This window comes from Camponotus vicinus, unplaced genomic scaffold (genome assembly GCF_025532165.1).
Source record: "Camponotus vicinus isolate PSW18456_S1 unplaced genomic scaffold, iyCamVici1.0 SCAF_11, whole genome shotgun sequence".
Classification (NCBI taxonomy): domain Eukaryota; kingdom Metazoa; phylum Arthropoda; class Insecta; order Hymenoptera; family Formicidae; genus Camponotus; species Camponotus vicinus.
Window position 1 is genome coordinate 16,226,910 of NW_028141947.1, and position 17,462 is coordinate 16,244,371.

The 17,462-nt window shown below is 34.9% G+C and overlaps 1 protein-coding gene across 24 annotated transcripts in view; it reads left to right on the top strand.

Annotated features, from left to right (window-relative positions):
• Window positions 1-17,462, top strand: part of LOC145961903 (uncharacterized) — a 47,310-nt gene that overhangs the window by 15,734 nt on the left and 14,114 nt on the right. For 9 of the 24 annotated variants that reach the window (XR_014435742.1, XR_014435743.1, XM_083082469.1 and 6 more), the window contains 11 exons: window positions 6,489-6,803; window positions 7,555-7,845; window positions 11,730-11,918; window positions 12,031-12,541; window positions 12,622-12,855; window positions 12,946-13,242; window positions 13,307-13,345; window positions 13,429-13,563; window positions 13,971-14,719; window positions 14,903-15,098; window positions 15,764-16,072. Coding sequence is in view for 22 of the 24 variants with exons in the window: in XM_083082469.1 (XP_082938595.1) it covers window positions 6,532-6,803; window positions 7,555-7,845; window positions 11,730-11,918; window positions 12,031-12,541; window positions 12,622-12,855; window positions 12,946-13,242; window positions 13,307-13,345; window positions 13,429-13,563; window positions 13,971-14,719; window positions 14,903-15,098; window positions 15,764-16,072 (3,222 nt within the window). In the remaining 2 variants the exon portion in view is untranslated. The remainder of the gene's footprint in view (window positions 1-6,488; window positions 6,804-7,554; window positions 7,846-11,729; window positions 11,919-12,030; window positions 12,542-12,621; window positions 12,856-12,945; window positions 13,243-13,306; window positions 13,346-13,428; window positions 13,564-13,970; window positions 14,720-14,902; window positions 15,099-15,763; window positions 16,073-17,462) is intronic. The other 15 variants (XM_083082477.1, XM_083082473.1, XM_083082475.1 and 12 more) reach the window with 10 other exon arrangements.

Here is a 17,462-nt window from a genome sequence, read left to right on the forward strand (position 1 = left end):
CGACCGACCTGGGCGAAAATAATTTTACCTTTGTCACGAAGAGTGGCAGCGCACAAAACGCCCGGGCTACCTGCGGTCGCTCATGCGGCTGATATTTCGCAGGTCGGCTAAGCTCCTCTTCATTCTAACAATGTAGGCGGAATTATATTAACGGAATTAAGCATTTTGCGTTGCTCGTTCTTTCTCCTCGCGCAATTAGATTTTTTGAAAAAACGGCAGAAACTTTCAATCAAATCCCTAAAACATTTTTAAAAGTACCAGGGAATAAATCTGTATAAAAATATCCTTCCATATATAAATCTAATAATAAGATTGTGAGTTTCGAGCGTTTTATCAGCACTCGTCTTATTCTATGGAAGCTATTAATTTTGTTATCGAGTTGTGATATTTTTGTCGATAGCTAAGAAAACACTCTTGAATGTACAGAATACCGTGGAAATAAATATCCGAGAATGTAATCTTTGATCAATTTAAAAAGTATGGTCTCCTTCACGGTTTCCTTAAAATTAACCTCTCGTACTCGCATTTACATTTCACACACGATAATCATCAATAAATTTTATATTTATTTACATTTATATTGAAGAAATATTGCACTTTTATATTTGATTATTTATTATGTTTATTTTTTTCTATTTTGATAAGTAGGAGATAATTAATTATCTTAATCACCACAACTTAAATTAATTCTGTTAAAATTTTAATCTTGAATGTTATATATTTATATCTTTGAAATTTATGTTAATGAAATTTATGTCGAGTTGATTTTAACATTTAATTCTATCACATGATACTTTATAGATCATGTAAAATACATAATTATTGTGCAATTTAAAAAAGCTTCAATTAGAATTCTATCATACATTTTTTTTATTTTTCTATTAAGTATCTCCCTCTTCTTTCTAACATTTTTAATGTCATATTTGAGGTTCGTGCAAAATATTTTACATTATTTATTTCGGTCGGAATCTCCTCCGAAAATGTACGCACTCGTTTTTGTTCGAACGAATACTCTTTAAGAACTATGAGAAATTTGTTGTCCAATAGAAAGCGCCTGTGATAGAGTTCGAAAACAGGAGCAAGTCGATATTCGCTGTAGCTTCAATGGAAATCGCACGACGAAGAGTTACTGGGACAGCCGGTCTATACGTATGCCATTGTCCCCGGCCAGTTCTAAACCTGCGTTAAACGGTAGATCGTAGATTAATGGCTACAGTAAACCACGTTGAAAACGGGGGAACGAGAAAAGGAAACCGTAGAGAGTCTATTCTCGTATTTTTAAGCTACCTGTACGCGTTTCGCTGCCGCTTTGGATCTTTATTACGGCAACTATTGGTCCATAAATTTAAGTGGAACTACTCAACCACGATTCCTCTATTTTATGAAATTACCAGTTTTTTTGTCATTGTAGCATTCTCTAAAAGTGTGCCGAAATAGCTAAACAAGCGAACATAAGAATATGTCAAAGTTTTATGTTACGAATACAATAATCTCTTGACACGTGATTAAGCACAATAGAAGATGATCAGGCGTTAGATGTACGGACGAGATTATGGACGTTTGTCTCCGTGTAAAGTCAGCTCTACAGGTGTAATCTTCCCTCCATTCTAGTAGGTGATCACATGTCCCATCATATATGATTCATCGAGGTCCCATTGTTACACGAGAGGCTGGTAACGTCGTCGCGATTCGTTTCCGTGCCAAGTAAGCGAGCATACTTTTATCACTGTCGGAGAACGGAATGTTCTCATTCCCTCAAGTTCTAACGTGCATAAAGTCTAGATTCTATGGCACGAATTACACGCTATTTGGGCCAACGTACACTGTTCGCGTGCTTTTGCAATTCCGATTGTTTCGCAACGTCGTCCAAGAAGGAGCCAGTTTCCTTCCTTTTTCCAAGTTTCGCGAAAATTCGTATAGAATGCAGACATCGCATGACGAATCATATTCTTTCGTGTATTTTATTATCGCATTGTAAAAAAGTTTTACAGTTATTTACATAAAAAATCATGCTTTCTTCACAACAACGGTATCTATAAAGATATATGTATGTCTTCATTTTTTTCTCTCCAATAATTCTTTGATTATTATTTAAGTCTGATCTCTCTGATAAAATTATACTTCTTCTGATGTAATAATTTGATCATAATAATTTAATGCGATACCATAAGGTATACCTCATAAAAAGAAAATTGATGAGATTGAACGTAATATGTCAGGCACTTCATCAATTCAGGCACTTCAGAAATTAATATTTCGAGAAACATGTGATAGAGGGTCATCTTTCCTATTACATGTTCGCGTGTATTCGCAAAAACGTTTCCCTGAACGTATATATAATTTATATTATAATTTACATTATATATATGTTAATAATGCATTTTAATAACAATGTTTTCTATTACATTATGTAAATTTCTCTTCTGCATTCGATGGAAAAATTTGCAAACCACGCGGGAGTACGTTTCATATGAAACGGTTTGACATTTTTGTCGGTTTGTGCAAGTGATCATGTGAAATCTATAGGATAAAAACGGGTCTACAGTGATAATTTAAGCCCTAAGCCTTAAAAAATTGACCAATGACAGTCGAGTATTTTCTTCATACTTGACTATGATTGATCAGTTTCTTAAGGCTTAAGGCTTAAATTACCATTGTGGGATATACGCGATATACCGCGGCGCGAATGCGAAAGGATAAATCGAGTCCAGTTATGCGAAACTAATAACGCAACTGTATCCGCCTGGAAACGGTGCCGCGTTCCTTGCACAAGCTATGTGCTTCCGCAACGGAGTCGATATGTCGCGGGGATATAATGTAGTACTAACGAATACACGAGCGGTCATTCCCTCTTTTATCCCGTAATTCAGCGCTGACTCATGCATCACACATGAATTAAAAGCCGCGTGGCGAATGACTCATACACATATACACGTATCTGACCCTATTGCCTTCGGTATCATAAATCAAGATACGTTGTCGAAAATTGAGCATCTATTGCGATAGACTTCCAATCAGTGCTGCCAATCGGATACACACACTTCACGTGCAATATATAATCGTTTAAATAGCTTAGTTTAAATATTTGTTTTATTTAAAAAATTATTTAATCATTTTTAAATAATTTAATTTTATTATTTTTAAATATTATTTTAAAAGATTTCTCGTTTTCAGCAAAATATATTCGACTATCAATTGGGAGCAGGAGTAGCGAAATAATATCACAAAAAGAAATTTAAGAAAGTATATTGCATGAAATATAGATTGAATATAATTTCGTAAAAATGCATGTAAATGTGCAATATTATTATTTATATATATTATAATAAAGAAATAATTTAATTGATATTGCTTAAAGTTTGTATAAAAAAGAGAGAAATATTTGAAATATAATATTTAAATGTAAATAAAAATATTTATATTTCAAATTTGCAAATTTAATTAGATATTTTAAATAAAATTTTGAAGGTACTAATTAATTATTATTTTTATACCTGATCATTTATTTAATATTTGTATTGGAATAAAAGCTTTCTAAATATTTACTTCTATTTTCTATTTCAAATATTATTTTGCCTGTTTTTACTCCCAACCAATGATCGAATTCAATACAATTTTGACATATTCAATTTTCGATACTCGTCGAGATACGCGAGACGGACGAATAATCCTCGGAATTCTCTTGTCGAAAAATAAAATATATATTTATAAGAGCAACACTCCGTCGTCGAGATTTTCCCGAGGAACAAACTTCAAACGGTGCGACTTCGAAACCCGAAGTATTCTTGTTTATTCACTATCTCTCAAATTGAATTCGCAATTCTCCTATGTAAGGACTTAAAACGCGTAACGTTTCCCTCGGATTCTCTCAAGACGGACTCGAGTTAACATAACTCCTACAGCGGAGACGGTCGTCGCGTCGGCTGCATGGAATTTCCATAAGTACCGTGCGGGAAAAGTGGTGTTAATTAAAAGCGTAAAGTTCATCGCGCGCGTACCCGACGAGACTTCGCTTACAGATCAGAGTTACTGCATAACAATAAATTCGCTGTAGGAAAGTTCGCGGCGCGCGGTGGCTGGTTGGTTGTGCATAACGGCCGGGTAATAACTCGAGTTTCGGAATAACCGTTTGCAAATTCCACGAGAGGAAGAAACTCCGCCGGTGAAGTTGCTTGGCCTAATACAAACACACACACACACATACAAACACACTTCTATTCGCGAACTTGCTGTCAAATGAAAGAATACTCTTGACGCAAATAGGTATAAATAATGCGTCAATCTTTTCGGAAATTCTTCCTTTGACTAGTATTTTTATAGAATGCAAACATCCTCGGATAACAGATATGAAAGAAAAAAATAGCAAGATTTTTTTAATATTTGTTGTAAAATAAAATCAAATAGATTATTAAAGATAAGTGTGTGTAAATATTTTTGCAAGAAATTTAATATATTATAACATCATTGATAAAGAAGAAAATATTTTAGAATTAATATTATTAATATTATTAATAGCTTTCATGATAATTCATCGCATTTTCAATATTTTCTATGCTTAAGGAACGATAATCCTTTAAAGTTTCTTGCGAATAATTTCATAATTTGATCTCATATATATATTTTATATAAAGAATTAATTCCAGACTTTGATTCATTAAAAAGAGTGTGAACTATTGCTCACAATTTTCCCAGCTCAAGATTGAACTTCATTTTTTACTTAAAATAAACTTTATGATGAATTATCGTCCCAGAGAAAATGGCTGGCAAAATAAGTATTTTTTATAAGGATAAAAATTAAAATTTTTATAAATATGAAAATTAAACAATAATTCGATCCATCTGGAAATTAACATATTCGTTATCGTGTCATAAAGTTGATCTTAATCTTAAAAATAAAGTCCAATTTCGAGTTGAGACAATTTTAGGCCATAGGCCTATGAACACTTGTCCGCGCTTTTTCAACGATTTATTCATTTCTTTTAATTTTTAAGGATTCATTTTGTCGATATTATCGCGATAATCTTTTACATGACAATATGTGTCGTTACGTCTCGTAAACTCGGAAGTTTATCTCGATAACTTTGAGCGCGTAGCATAAGAAAGTAGTCGATTTATTCAACGACTCGTGTTGGAATGTATGACGGTGTCTGCATGCTTCACCCTCGTGTACACCACTGACTTGACCTCACCTCCTCACCCCCAGTCAACCCCTCCCAATCCCTGCGAACACGATGGCGTATGAAGTATAACACTTTCGCGGTGTCGCGGACACGAGTGGCGGTCGCGGTTGAGCGGCAAGAACGTTATTCTAGCGCGACTACGACCTCGTTAGAGCAAACGGAAGAGAGCGAGATTTTTCATCCGTACACACAAGAGAGCGAGGCTCGAAATAACGGCAGTGCACATCTCGACGATGACCCCTTTAGATTATTCGAAAGCAATTCTTCTTTACCCGGGAGACATTTCTCAAACAGGGTAGATCATATATATTATATATCACAGCGAATATATTATACATATCATGATTTGCGCAAGGTTTATATTAAAGTGTCGTTAGAGCGAGATTAGATCAAAACGAACAAAGCAGCAAGATTTTTATACTTTACTTGGAGTGTATCAAATTCAATCTCGAGTACGACATTTCTTAATGTTTTATTAATTGAGTCGATCAAGGATCACTGCAGAAATTGAGAAATAAACACGAATATGAATTATTTGGATTATTTTAGTTATATATATTGATTTTTATATTTATTGATTACTCCTATTTTTACTGAAAGTTTGATGTTTTAAAAGTATTTGTTTATTTATTTACAATAATATATTGATAAAACAATATCGAGCAAAACATTGCAACAAGATAAAACTTCATGCGTCATTAAATCGTATTTTTCTTACTTAATTTCGAAAACATTTATTTACGTAAGTTCATTTTTGCACAATTATAACGCAAATGGTGCGATGTATATTTTAAGATATGAACTGAATGACGTAAATAGAGTGCAGATTTATTTCAGATCTGTTCTAATTAGATATTGCGACTCCACTCAAGATGTATTTTAAAAAAAAATTGATAGATTAAAAATGTATACATATATTTTTTTTATTTCCAAAACTGTATATTGATAAATCTAGCTAAAATGAATTAAGACAAATTTATGTCATACATTATTTTTATAAAATGCAATTCATCTAAACCTTTTTATCAATGGATCACAGATTAAAGAGATACTCACGTATCACGCAAGATATCACTTTAAGAAAATATCATTCGGTTTCCAGAGAAGGAAACTTATCATCGGACGCGTATCATTTCATGTAATACAGGTGATCAGGGAACAAACTCGTATAGAAACGTGACGCGAGACGTTAAAGGAAGAAGTTTCGTCCAGTTGAAAATTGCTCGAAGTACGCTCGGTGACAGCGTAATATTGCGTGACAAAAGTTTCTGGCTATTTAACACAGCGCATTCTTCTCTGTATCCGTAGTTAGAATGGACATCCTGCTGCGAGACATGAACGCGCCGTGGCGATGACAAGCCTGATCTTGGAGAACGCCGACTTGAACCGACTCTTTCCGAAATGCCGGCCTAGGGGCGGCCCACCCCCGGGGGCCTCCACGCAGAGCAGCCAGCAGCCGCATGACAGCCCCTGCCAGACGGAGGCCGCCGCTATCATCACCGCCACCGCCGCGACAACCGCAACAGCCGCCGCCGCCGCCGTTGTCACCATCGCCTCCACGTCGACGAGCGTCTCCGCGATATCGGACGACATGATCGACCTCGAGCGCGACATCTCCGACAGGCAAGTTAAACCCACTTACTGGACGAAGCGCAGGATCGGGTTAATTCAGGATGTGTCTGAAGAACTGCGAGGAGAACGATGTCCCTTCCTTTTCTCGATGATTCAGATCCATATATCCGGACAATTCCGAGATACGCAGAGCGTGTCTGAATTTGCCTCTCGATGTATTTTAAGGATATATTCTTAACAGAGGTAGAAAGAGTTTAATAGAGATCGTGAAATGATTACACAACTAGTTTCCAGTGGTTATTCCATTATTATTTTTAATGATTTTTTTTTATAATGAACGATGTTATTATAGATGTAAGAGATGCGTATGTAAAAGAGTTTTATTTTCACTCATTTCCCTATTATTTTGCTTAACATGACACGTGGTGTAATGTGGGTAGCTAATTACTTAATTGAGGAACTAAAATGGAACAGACGTGCGGAATGAAGATAAAAAGCTGCACATTGTGGGCGGAATGTAAAAAAATAATTAAATTTGGCGAATATACGTTGGTTTTTTGAGAGTAAAATTCACATAAAATTCCCATTAATACAACTCCACATTCGGATAATTTTTCAAAAGGTGAAATTACATCATAGCCAGTGCTCCATTCACATTCCTTAATTATGATGACAATACGCACGTTATTTTCACCGCATAGCCCAAAAATTTTTGTTAATAATGTATAATTATTTTCTATAAAAGTTATATTCCTTTTAATACCGGTTGCCGATTGTTAAACGTGCCAAGTTACGTTCGTAGGTATAGGAAACGAGCGAATGGCAGAAAAAAATCAGGTTCGCTGTCCCGTAGGACGGCGAGCGTGGTGCCCGGTTTCACGGTCGAGGGCCAGCTGCCGCACGCCACGAAGCCGCTTTCGTCGAGCTCGTCCTCGGCGTCGGGACGCAGCGAGGACGCGCCGCAATACGGGAGTCTACCGGGTAGCGATCATCAGGGACAATCGCAGCAGGATGACAGCGGGCCAGAGGAAAGTCCCGTGTACATCCTCACCTCGGCGAAGGGAGGCCCCAGCTATAAACTCCGGGATTCGAGGTAACGGATATCCCGCGGAAACTTAATTAGATTTATAAGAAAGTACTGACTTTCGTCAATTTACTTATTTATGTATTTATTCAACGAAAAGATACTTTATATATGAATAATCTTTCCACTTTGATCTAAGATAAATTAAAGTTATTGTAGAATGTGATTTCAAAAATTTGCCCAAGATCATAATTACTGGAGAATTTTTCTACGATTAAAATTTTCCATTTTTTTTAAATTAATTATGAATATAAATCATGCATTTAAGGTTTTGATGAAAATTGTCTTCGTATGATTTTAAATAACAAACTATTAAAAAAAATTTCTTTATATTTTTACGATTTCTACGATTAATATATTATTGTTTATGAAAATTGTCAAATATGAAAAATTGAATTAATCATTATATATATATATTAGAGCAAAACATTTTTAGAGTTTATATATATATATATAAACTCTAAAAATGTTTTGCTCTAATGCAAGAAAAATTAATACACAAAAATAATTTTAATTTTTTTCAAGAAAGTATTTTTTAATTTGAAAAAATACTCAATTGTTGCAAAATAAAATGCACGATTAATGTTTGTAATTAATAAATTTTTGCTTAATTTTTCCTCTTAAGAAATTTAGATAATGTAAGAAATATAAGAAGTAATATTATGTATATAAATTATTATATACATATACATATATATAATATGTACAAATAATAACGAGCTATTGATAAAAGTTTGAAATAGGTCACACAATTTTAATATGTAAAGCAGAAGCGAGTTAAAATAGAAATTAAAGTTAATTAGAGGGTGCGAGTCGAAGAGAATATTGAGTCGAACGACTAAATTGCATAAAAATCAATACAGGCTGTAAAGTCGTGATATACGATCACCTGTGTACACGCAAAAATGTATTACGTTTTCTACTGGCGGCATTAAATTCGAGCGGATTGCGCGTTTATAGGACGGGAACATTCATCGACGATGAAAGTCCATTTGTGTGACGTTTGGATCTTTATGTATCTATATAACACGTTACGCGCGTGGACACACGAGCGTCCAGTTTTCATAGCCGATAGACAACTCCACAGGTTTCACAACCTGACACAGTTGTCCGTGTATATTCAACGGGGCGTTAATTTCAAGCTTAATACTCGGGAGAGGAAATGTCATTCAAATATCAGCTTCTCTCTCTACATCGCTACCTTTAATATGTCATGCGAGTCGCCCGATATACAGCAAAGGAGTCAATATGCTCGCAGCAGTATGTAATCCGTCCGTGGTAAACATTTTTCTTCTTTTTCTTTCTACATGCGAGAGATTTCGCTCGACGAAAACGTTTTCGTCGTACTTGATAACATCGCGCGACTCTTCACGTGCTTTCAAAAGCCACACGTGCATCTCTTCTTCAGGAATAGCTACAATAATCGCGACTTAAGAGCGACAAATCTGACGTTTATGTGATGACAATATGTACAATACATCCTTTCAAATTTTATCCTCCGTAAAACAAAGCTATTATGAAACAAAGCTTATGAAACGAAGATGATTTGATTTATCGATTAAAAAATTTCCTAAAAATTGAGTTTGACAGTTTTAGGGCGTTGCACTTTCGTCGTCTCAAATAAAGGTATCTTTTGAAAATTGCCATGAATAAAAGTCATGAGAAATATTTATTCCATTTGGGCTATCATTATATTAATCGTTAATTGATTGGCGCTTATCGACATATCAGTAAGTAAATGTGCAAACATGTACAGATATCTACTGTTTATTTTCAGCCATTCGACGTTCGATCCAGATTTGCTCAAGCGCGTACCAAGAGTGGATGCTCAATAATTTCTAAGAGATATCTGATTAAAAATAACCACAATACGCAAAATAAATTTTCCACGCGACTCTTCGCACGATCGGAGCAATCGACTGCTTTGTATTTAAACTTATATGAATTATATATTTTACACAGTCTGTGTCTCAGCATTTGAGATTTATATTTCCATCTCAAATATCTTGCATTCACTACAAAATCCGGAACGTGGGAGGAAGTTATTGAATTTCAATGCGGCATTGCTTTGTTCGATTTTGGTTTTACGAATCAAAGAGATAAGATTGGAAGTGGGTAAAGCAATCGCTTGATAATTCCGTTAGATCTCGGCCTCTGTCACATTTGAGAGGTGCATTTTTTAATGGGATACGAATGATAAGATAAAAACTTGTTAGTACAGTATACTTTGAGTTAGATAATATCCAAGAGATTTTTTCAGTTAAAAAAAATCACAATATACTAAATAAATTCTAATTCTTCCATACGATTGGAGTATCCGAAGCGATCGATAGTATCTAAACTACTGAGTTATATTTTTTTACACAAGTCTGTGTCTGTCTAGTAGAATTTGAGAAATTTATATTTCCATCTCAAATATCTTAAATTTATTGCAATTTACAATCTGGAACATAGGAAGAAGCTATTGAATTTCAATGCGATATTATCTCGTTCGATCTTGGTTTTACAAATCAACGAGATAAAGTCAGGAATAGATGAAGCGATGGTTTAATAATTCCGATAAATTCCTGGTAAAGTCTCTGTCAGCCGTAGATTGAAAAATACATTTTTGATAGAATGAATATGGCTAGACGAAAAATTCGATAATTTCAAAGAGATATATGATTTAAAAAAATCAATATGCATAAATCTAGTTTAATTCTTTGGTACGATCGGAGTATCCAGAGTGATCGATTGTTTTTGTATTTAAATTTGTACGAGTTATATTTTACACCGCCTGTATTTGTCATAGTAGAATTTGAAATATATTTCCATCTCAAATATTTCAGATTCACTGCACAATCCGGGATGTAGGAAGAAGTTATTGAATTTCAATGCGGCATTGCTCCGTTCGATCTTGGTTTTACAAATCGACGAGATAAGATTGGGAATGGGTGCAGCAATCTTGATAATTCCCGGCCTCTGTCAGATTAAGAGATGCATTTTTAGATAGCATGAAATATAATGAATGCAAAAATTCTAATATAAACATTTTCATTGTAATGGAAATAAAAGGGAAGGCGCGAGAGGTCCATGTTTTGAAGAGTCTTTTTGATAAAATCGGGGCTTCTCCCGCCTTGAAAGACGACGGGAGCGCGTCCAGATGGACGCCACGGGAATTACTTAGGCTTAAAAGTCGCGCCGAATTTTCTCGCGGATACACGTCTCGCCGTCGTGGCTGTCTATCGGTTGGCTCGATGAATATTTTTCAATAAAGCATTCCAGGTCCGTCCAAGGCTCGAAGGTTGATGAATCGCACGCGCGTAAAGATGTTTTCGCATCGACGGGAGGCATTAAAGACGAACGGTGCGTGAATTTATATGGGGTCCCACGCGTCAATTTTGGGGGTTAACTCGCCTGTCACTTGCAGTTTTATTCGCGCCTGAGCTCGCTATCTTGTTACGCGATAAGACGGAATTTATTCTCATTGGGAATGTGATACGCTGCGCAAACATCGCCTTCGTTGATTTCCTTCAAGATTTATAACTCTCATCGAGATTTATAACTCACCGTATCACAAAGTTATCGATCCAATATAAATGAATTTATGTAAAATTTTTTTTATACAAAGTATAAGTGTATAAGCTACCTGCTTTGAAAATGATACTGGATAAATTTTGGGCTGCGCTAGATTTGAAAGATCGAAATCTTTTCCAATATTTCTGCTCTGTGTCCATTTTCAAAATAAATGATTTCTACAAGAGTATAATATTAAACTTGCACACGAATGTTACAGAGTAACATATGTATTAAATTCATGTAAGATGAGATTCTAGGAAAGTGTAACTCTCTTGTTCTATAGAATCATAGAAATGATTTCAAACATATGTAACAACTCTTGTATTGTCCTACAGAATTATAGAAATTGCTGGTGGTCGAGAAGTATTCTCACAAAGCCGAGGAAAAGTAGCAGCTAGAAAATCAAGATTTCTGGCTGCATCAAATTCTATAAATAACGAGGACATTCAAACTGATAATAAGTTGTCTGTTAAAAAAAATAACAAGTCCCCTAGCACACAGACCATATGGGAACTACGAAGCCGGTAATTAAATTTCTTCCAATAAAATAGCTTTAGAAGTTTTCTACATTACATTACATTAAAAGTTTTCTATATCTCTGCATAACTACTATTACTAATTGTTATGAGTTTTCAGATGTGGTGAAACTAGAAAGCAACGTGCAAATCGCGAAGTGACAGAGACTGTGTTTGCCTCTGAGGTACACTCAGTGCGACGCAACGCTGCAAAATCCATTTTGGATTACGACTCACCTAAGAGCAACCGTAGCAATCGTATAATTAATTACGATTCGATTTTGAATAGCAATAATGTAGAATATACCATACCAAAAAGTATTACTGATTTGGACTATGGATTACCAAAGAGTTGCATAGATTATCAATCAAATCACAATACACCTGCAAGAAGTATGGCAATTGTCAGCGATGGTGAAGTTGTGGTTTTCGACGATATCGATGACAACTGGCAAGGGCTACGATTAGATTTGGCGTCGAGCAATACGAACCAAATTACGGCAACGAGTGTAGACTTGGAGACGGATGATTCTCAAAGAGGTCGTATCGCACCGGAACCACCGAGTTCTAGTGTTGGAAGTACTCCTAGTCCTACGACAGCATATCACCGCAATACTTCAGAATTTTTCAAAGTAATAATGCGCGATATAATTGTATATATGTTATATAACTGAAGGATTTTTACAAATCTTTTGCATTTCAATTTTTGTAGGTTGTTACTCCGGCGAGCGACTGCGAGGCAGATTCCCCATCTCCGGAACGTAACCATAAAGTTGCGAGAGTCATTGGTGAATTACCAATTGCTCAATATTCTGGTAGCCCGAGGCGTTATGGAGTTCGCGAAAATACACAACTTCCTAGCTTATTATCGTCGCCTTCAATGTATATGACACCAAGACCTGGTTTTCCACAAAGAGTATTACCAACAACACCAAATCACAATGAAGTAAAAAATATATATCATCAGCAGAACATTGTATATATAATTAGCTGGAATTTTGTTTAATATTCTATCGATTTTCTCTCTTCTCCCTAGAAGGAAGATACTTCTGGAGAAATTGTTATAGATAAGACTGTGATAGAAAATACTAGCATTGAAGATCAGCCTGTTGATCCTTCAACTCCATCACCAAAGGCGGAAGAAGAAGAAGAGGATTCTTTAAAACCAACGACTTTGCCTGCTGATAATATAAGCAGTCTCGTCACGCCAGGAGGTAGTACCTTCGACTATCTGTATGAATTTTCTGAAACGCGAAAAGTACTAGAAGAATTCTTCAAATGTCCGGCACCGACGAAAGAAAAGGAAAACAATATAGAATCCTTTCCTTTTCAAGTAAGTTTTGTTAAAATAAAAGTTTACAAATATTTACTTATACTTATTAAATTTCTATGTCAAGAAGATAACTGAAAAAGATATATTCAAGAATTTCTATCAAGTAATTTATAATCAAAAATATAGAAATATATTAAAATGTATACAATTTTTCAATATAAGTAATTATTTTTCGTCACACACAAGGATCTTGATTATGAATTACGAAGGCAAGGAGGAAGTGCATATGTTGGTCAGCGATTAGCTAGTGGTCCACCAGTAACAGAGGAGGTTATGGTACATGAATCTCCTAAAAAGCAACGGGCAGAATTTCCCCAAAATGTAAGCATAAAGATATAAAATAAGAAATATTACCTTGAGGTTTATTTCTTTTCCCCTTGTTGCAAAATTTATTAATCTTCTTTTCTCTCTCCTGTCATGTTAAAATTTTGCATGAAATTAATAATATTTATTTATATTAGAAACTTGCGCGTAATAAACAATAAATATAAATAATGAATACAAATATATGCAAATAGTGTGTTGTATAACTTTAAAATGCCAACGTTAAGTGCCAATGTTTTGAAATTATATTTCTGCCAGTAGTTGAATTCTAAATATAAATTTGTATTTATATATATGGATAGTTCTTGTATACACACATCGCTTGTGAACTTTACTAAATATTTGAAACGCGAATCACACTATAGGATAAACATTCAGCTGAACTTTTTCTTTGCTTTTTTTAGACAGGTGAGCACGAAAACAATTTTCTAGACCTCTCGGTAGGTACTGGTAGCAGTGAAGATCTTGGAGAGACCGAGGTCGGTTTGCAAGTAGGACACTCACGTAATTTCACGCTGAGCCCTGAGACAACCGATTGCGATAGCAATTGCGGAGATTTGGACAGCGAGGTGTCTCTCATGATGATGGATAACGAATTGATGCCAGCAAGTGGCCTTCTCGGATCGGTCGGCGATTTGGGGAATAACTCGGATTCTCTGAGAATATACACTAGCATGCCAGTATTGGAAGACGGTCTGTCCAGCGGTCATGCGAGCGATACTGATAACAATAATCCTACTGTGATGCTCATGAAACGACAGATAAACGAAATAGAAAAAGAAATTATACAAAGAACTCGTAACGACATGTTAGGCACGAACGAGAACGACTCCGGGAAAGACGTTGGTCTGAATGTAACAAAAGATATTTTACACACGTTGAAGACTTCATCGTCCCCCGATCTATTTATCGCGAAAAAGGAGAATTCATACGATACAAACGAGTTGCAGCTCGATGGATTGGATCCACTGGGCACGCCACCGCCGCCGGCACCTCAGGGACGACAAAGCGTAACCTTGGAGGTAAACTGTGGCGAAGTGGAAGCGGCCATCAAAGACATCAGAATGGCACTGCAAAGGACTAAAACTCTCCCTGTGAAATCTCCGTCCGAAGATCCACCGGAACCGAGCGTCAGTCCGATATGGATACCAAGGTATCTTACGTTTTGTTTTATACGGATAAAGATATTCCAATTGTGTTGTTCAATCTGTCCGATATTTCGCTTCGGTATTCTTGCTTGCTAAAATGTTCCTCCCTTTTACGACGCTAAATATGTACGTTTGAGATACCCTTTGGGATATCTCATTATTTCGCGCATTAAACGCATCTAACTAAGATGCAGTATAATGGACGGCAGGCGGAGAATCTGCATGGAAAATAATAGCGAAGAATCCGACGCGCGTCGCATAGGCGACGAAGCCGATGTGGAGATCGAGGAATGTCCGGATGAAGAGGAAGCAGATACTGATCTCGAGACAGATCGATTGCTCGGACAACAAAGGACGGATGATCAAGGATTTTATGATGATAAGGTGGGCACATAATATTCGATTGTATGCAATCACATTTTATTGCATATCGCTTTTATTAATCATTGTTATATCAGTGGATTTCTCTTTTTTCTAATGCTTAAGAGATTTAGGAGTCTAATGCAAATCGAAAAATGGGATATTTTTTAACAATATGTAAAATTTTTTTTCAAATAGAGAGGAATGGCTTTTTTCTGTTAAAAAAATAAATTTTGAAAAAATATATATATATTTAAAATAAATATATATTTTTCACTATGCAGATTCTTGCACGATTATTTAGAATGCATTATTGTTCTTTTGTTTTAATATTTTCAGCAATTTTTTATCTTAATTTTGTTTTTAATATAAAAATATATATTTTTTAATAAAAAAGAAACACTTTATTCATCTAGTCATTTAAATAAATTTTACACAATGTTAAAAAACATCCCTCTTTGACTCGTTAGACTTTTATAACCTTTTCATTAAACAACGAAATTATAATGCACATTTGTAACAATATATATCATGTGTACACTGAAACTTCTCCTAATAGGTAATGTCGAGGTGATGGCGATGCATTTAAATTTAGGCGAAAAGGGATACGAATAACGTGCATTTCCTGTATATTTTGTGCTATCTGATTGGTATTGGTGTTCAATTAATATCGTCTTGGTGTTACACAGGGGTGGAGGAAGCCTAAAACTAGGACAATGTTACCGCCAATGAATGCGAAAGTCGCTACACCAAAGCAAACCCCTCCCAAAACCTTGAGTGTCGCCCCGATAGAAACGCTAGCACCTTCCGAGCCCGTACCCTCGACGTCTACCTCGATCTCCCCACCTCCCGTAGTGTCCGTTATACAATCGTCGTCTTCTAACGAGTGCGAAGTAGCCACTCCCGCGCAACCCACGTCGAGTCCGCAGAAGACCCCAGTCAAAAACTCCCCTTCATCCCCTCAGAGTCTCAAGGAATCCAACAACAAGGTGAAAAAGGTGCCCTTTCAATGCTAACACGGAATATTTGTTCTTACTTAGAGATTGTAGATATCTAAATCTCTCTAGGTGCTCTTTGTGATGAAATATTGGTGCATGACAATGTGCTATCTTTCTGTTGCTAAATGAGATACATATTCTAATCAGCTTAAATATAATTTATGTCACATGTCAATCTTTTAAGTACGTTATTCAGTGTGATAATACAAAGGTACGATTGATAGCTACTAAAATATTATTGATAATATACACATTTTAGTATATAAAAAGATAATCTTTTATATAATAATAAAAAAATTAAATGTATTTAATAATACTTGATAAATAATTGATAAAAATATTTAAGCTGATTTTTTTCAAAAGAGAAGGTATTTTCTTTTGTTATCTGATTGTTTTATCTTTTTTTCACAGCTTCCGCTTATTATGCTTCTTTTGATTTACGACAGAAATAGCCTCAATCCCGTCTTTATAGAAATAGCATATTGGATAATCTTTTCTTGATAAATAAAATGCAATAATAATGAAACACTTTATATAATTTTTTTCTATGCTTTATAAGAAACAAAGTAATTCTTTTAATTGATTTATAAAAACAATCAATTGGAATCAATTGGAAAAGAATGAAAGTCAATGATGTTTAGTGCTCAGTTGACTACTATTACTAATACCATTACTATTGCTTTTTCTATTCCATAATTCATTTATAATTCATTTATAATTTTATTCATAATAAATAGTTTTTATTTATAATAAATATGAACGTGTTAACGTATTATATTTATTGGCTTCATTATGTAACAGTTATTGCATGATTAACATATATATATATATATATATACAGGGTGAGCCATTTTAATTAACGCACGCAATTATTTCGGAAACAAAGCATTTTAGAGAAAAATGTTTCAGACAAAAGTTTTATGGTTTCGAGGGGGCCATAAGATGGTATCATTGGTTTGACACTGAAGAGTCATTTGAAGGTCACGTGAAGGTCACTTCAATTTTTTTAAATGGAACACCCTATATATTTTTGCACACTCTTGTAGCTTATCTCGAGAGCTTTCCAAAACACTATAATTAAGTACCTTTTCGTTAAGTACTGTTTGAGTTATGAGGCTTGAAATAATTTCTTAATTTTACATAAACCGTAAAATATCTTGTAAAATATTCATTTTTCGATTATCTTACCTTAATACTTTTACGTACAAAATAATGAGAGGAATCAATTGGTGTAAAGAAAACACATAGTTGTTTTTAAGAAAAAATATGGAATTGTTAATTGCAAATTACATATTTTTTTTTCAAAACAACTATGTGTTTTCTTTACACCAATTGATTCCTCTCATTATTTTGTACGTAAAAGTATTAAGGTAAGATAATCGAAAAATGA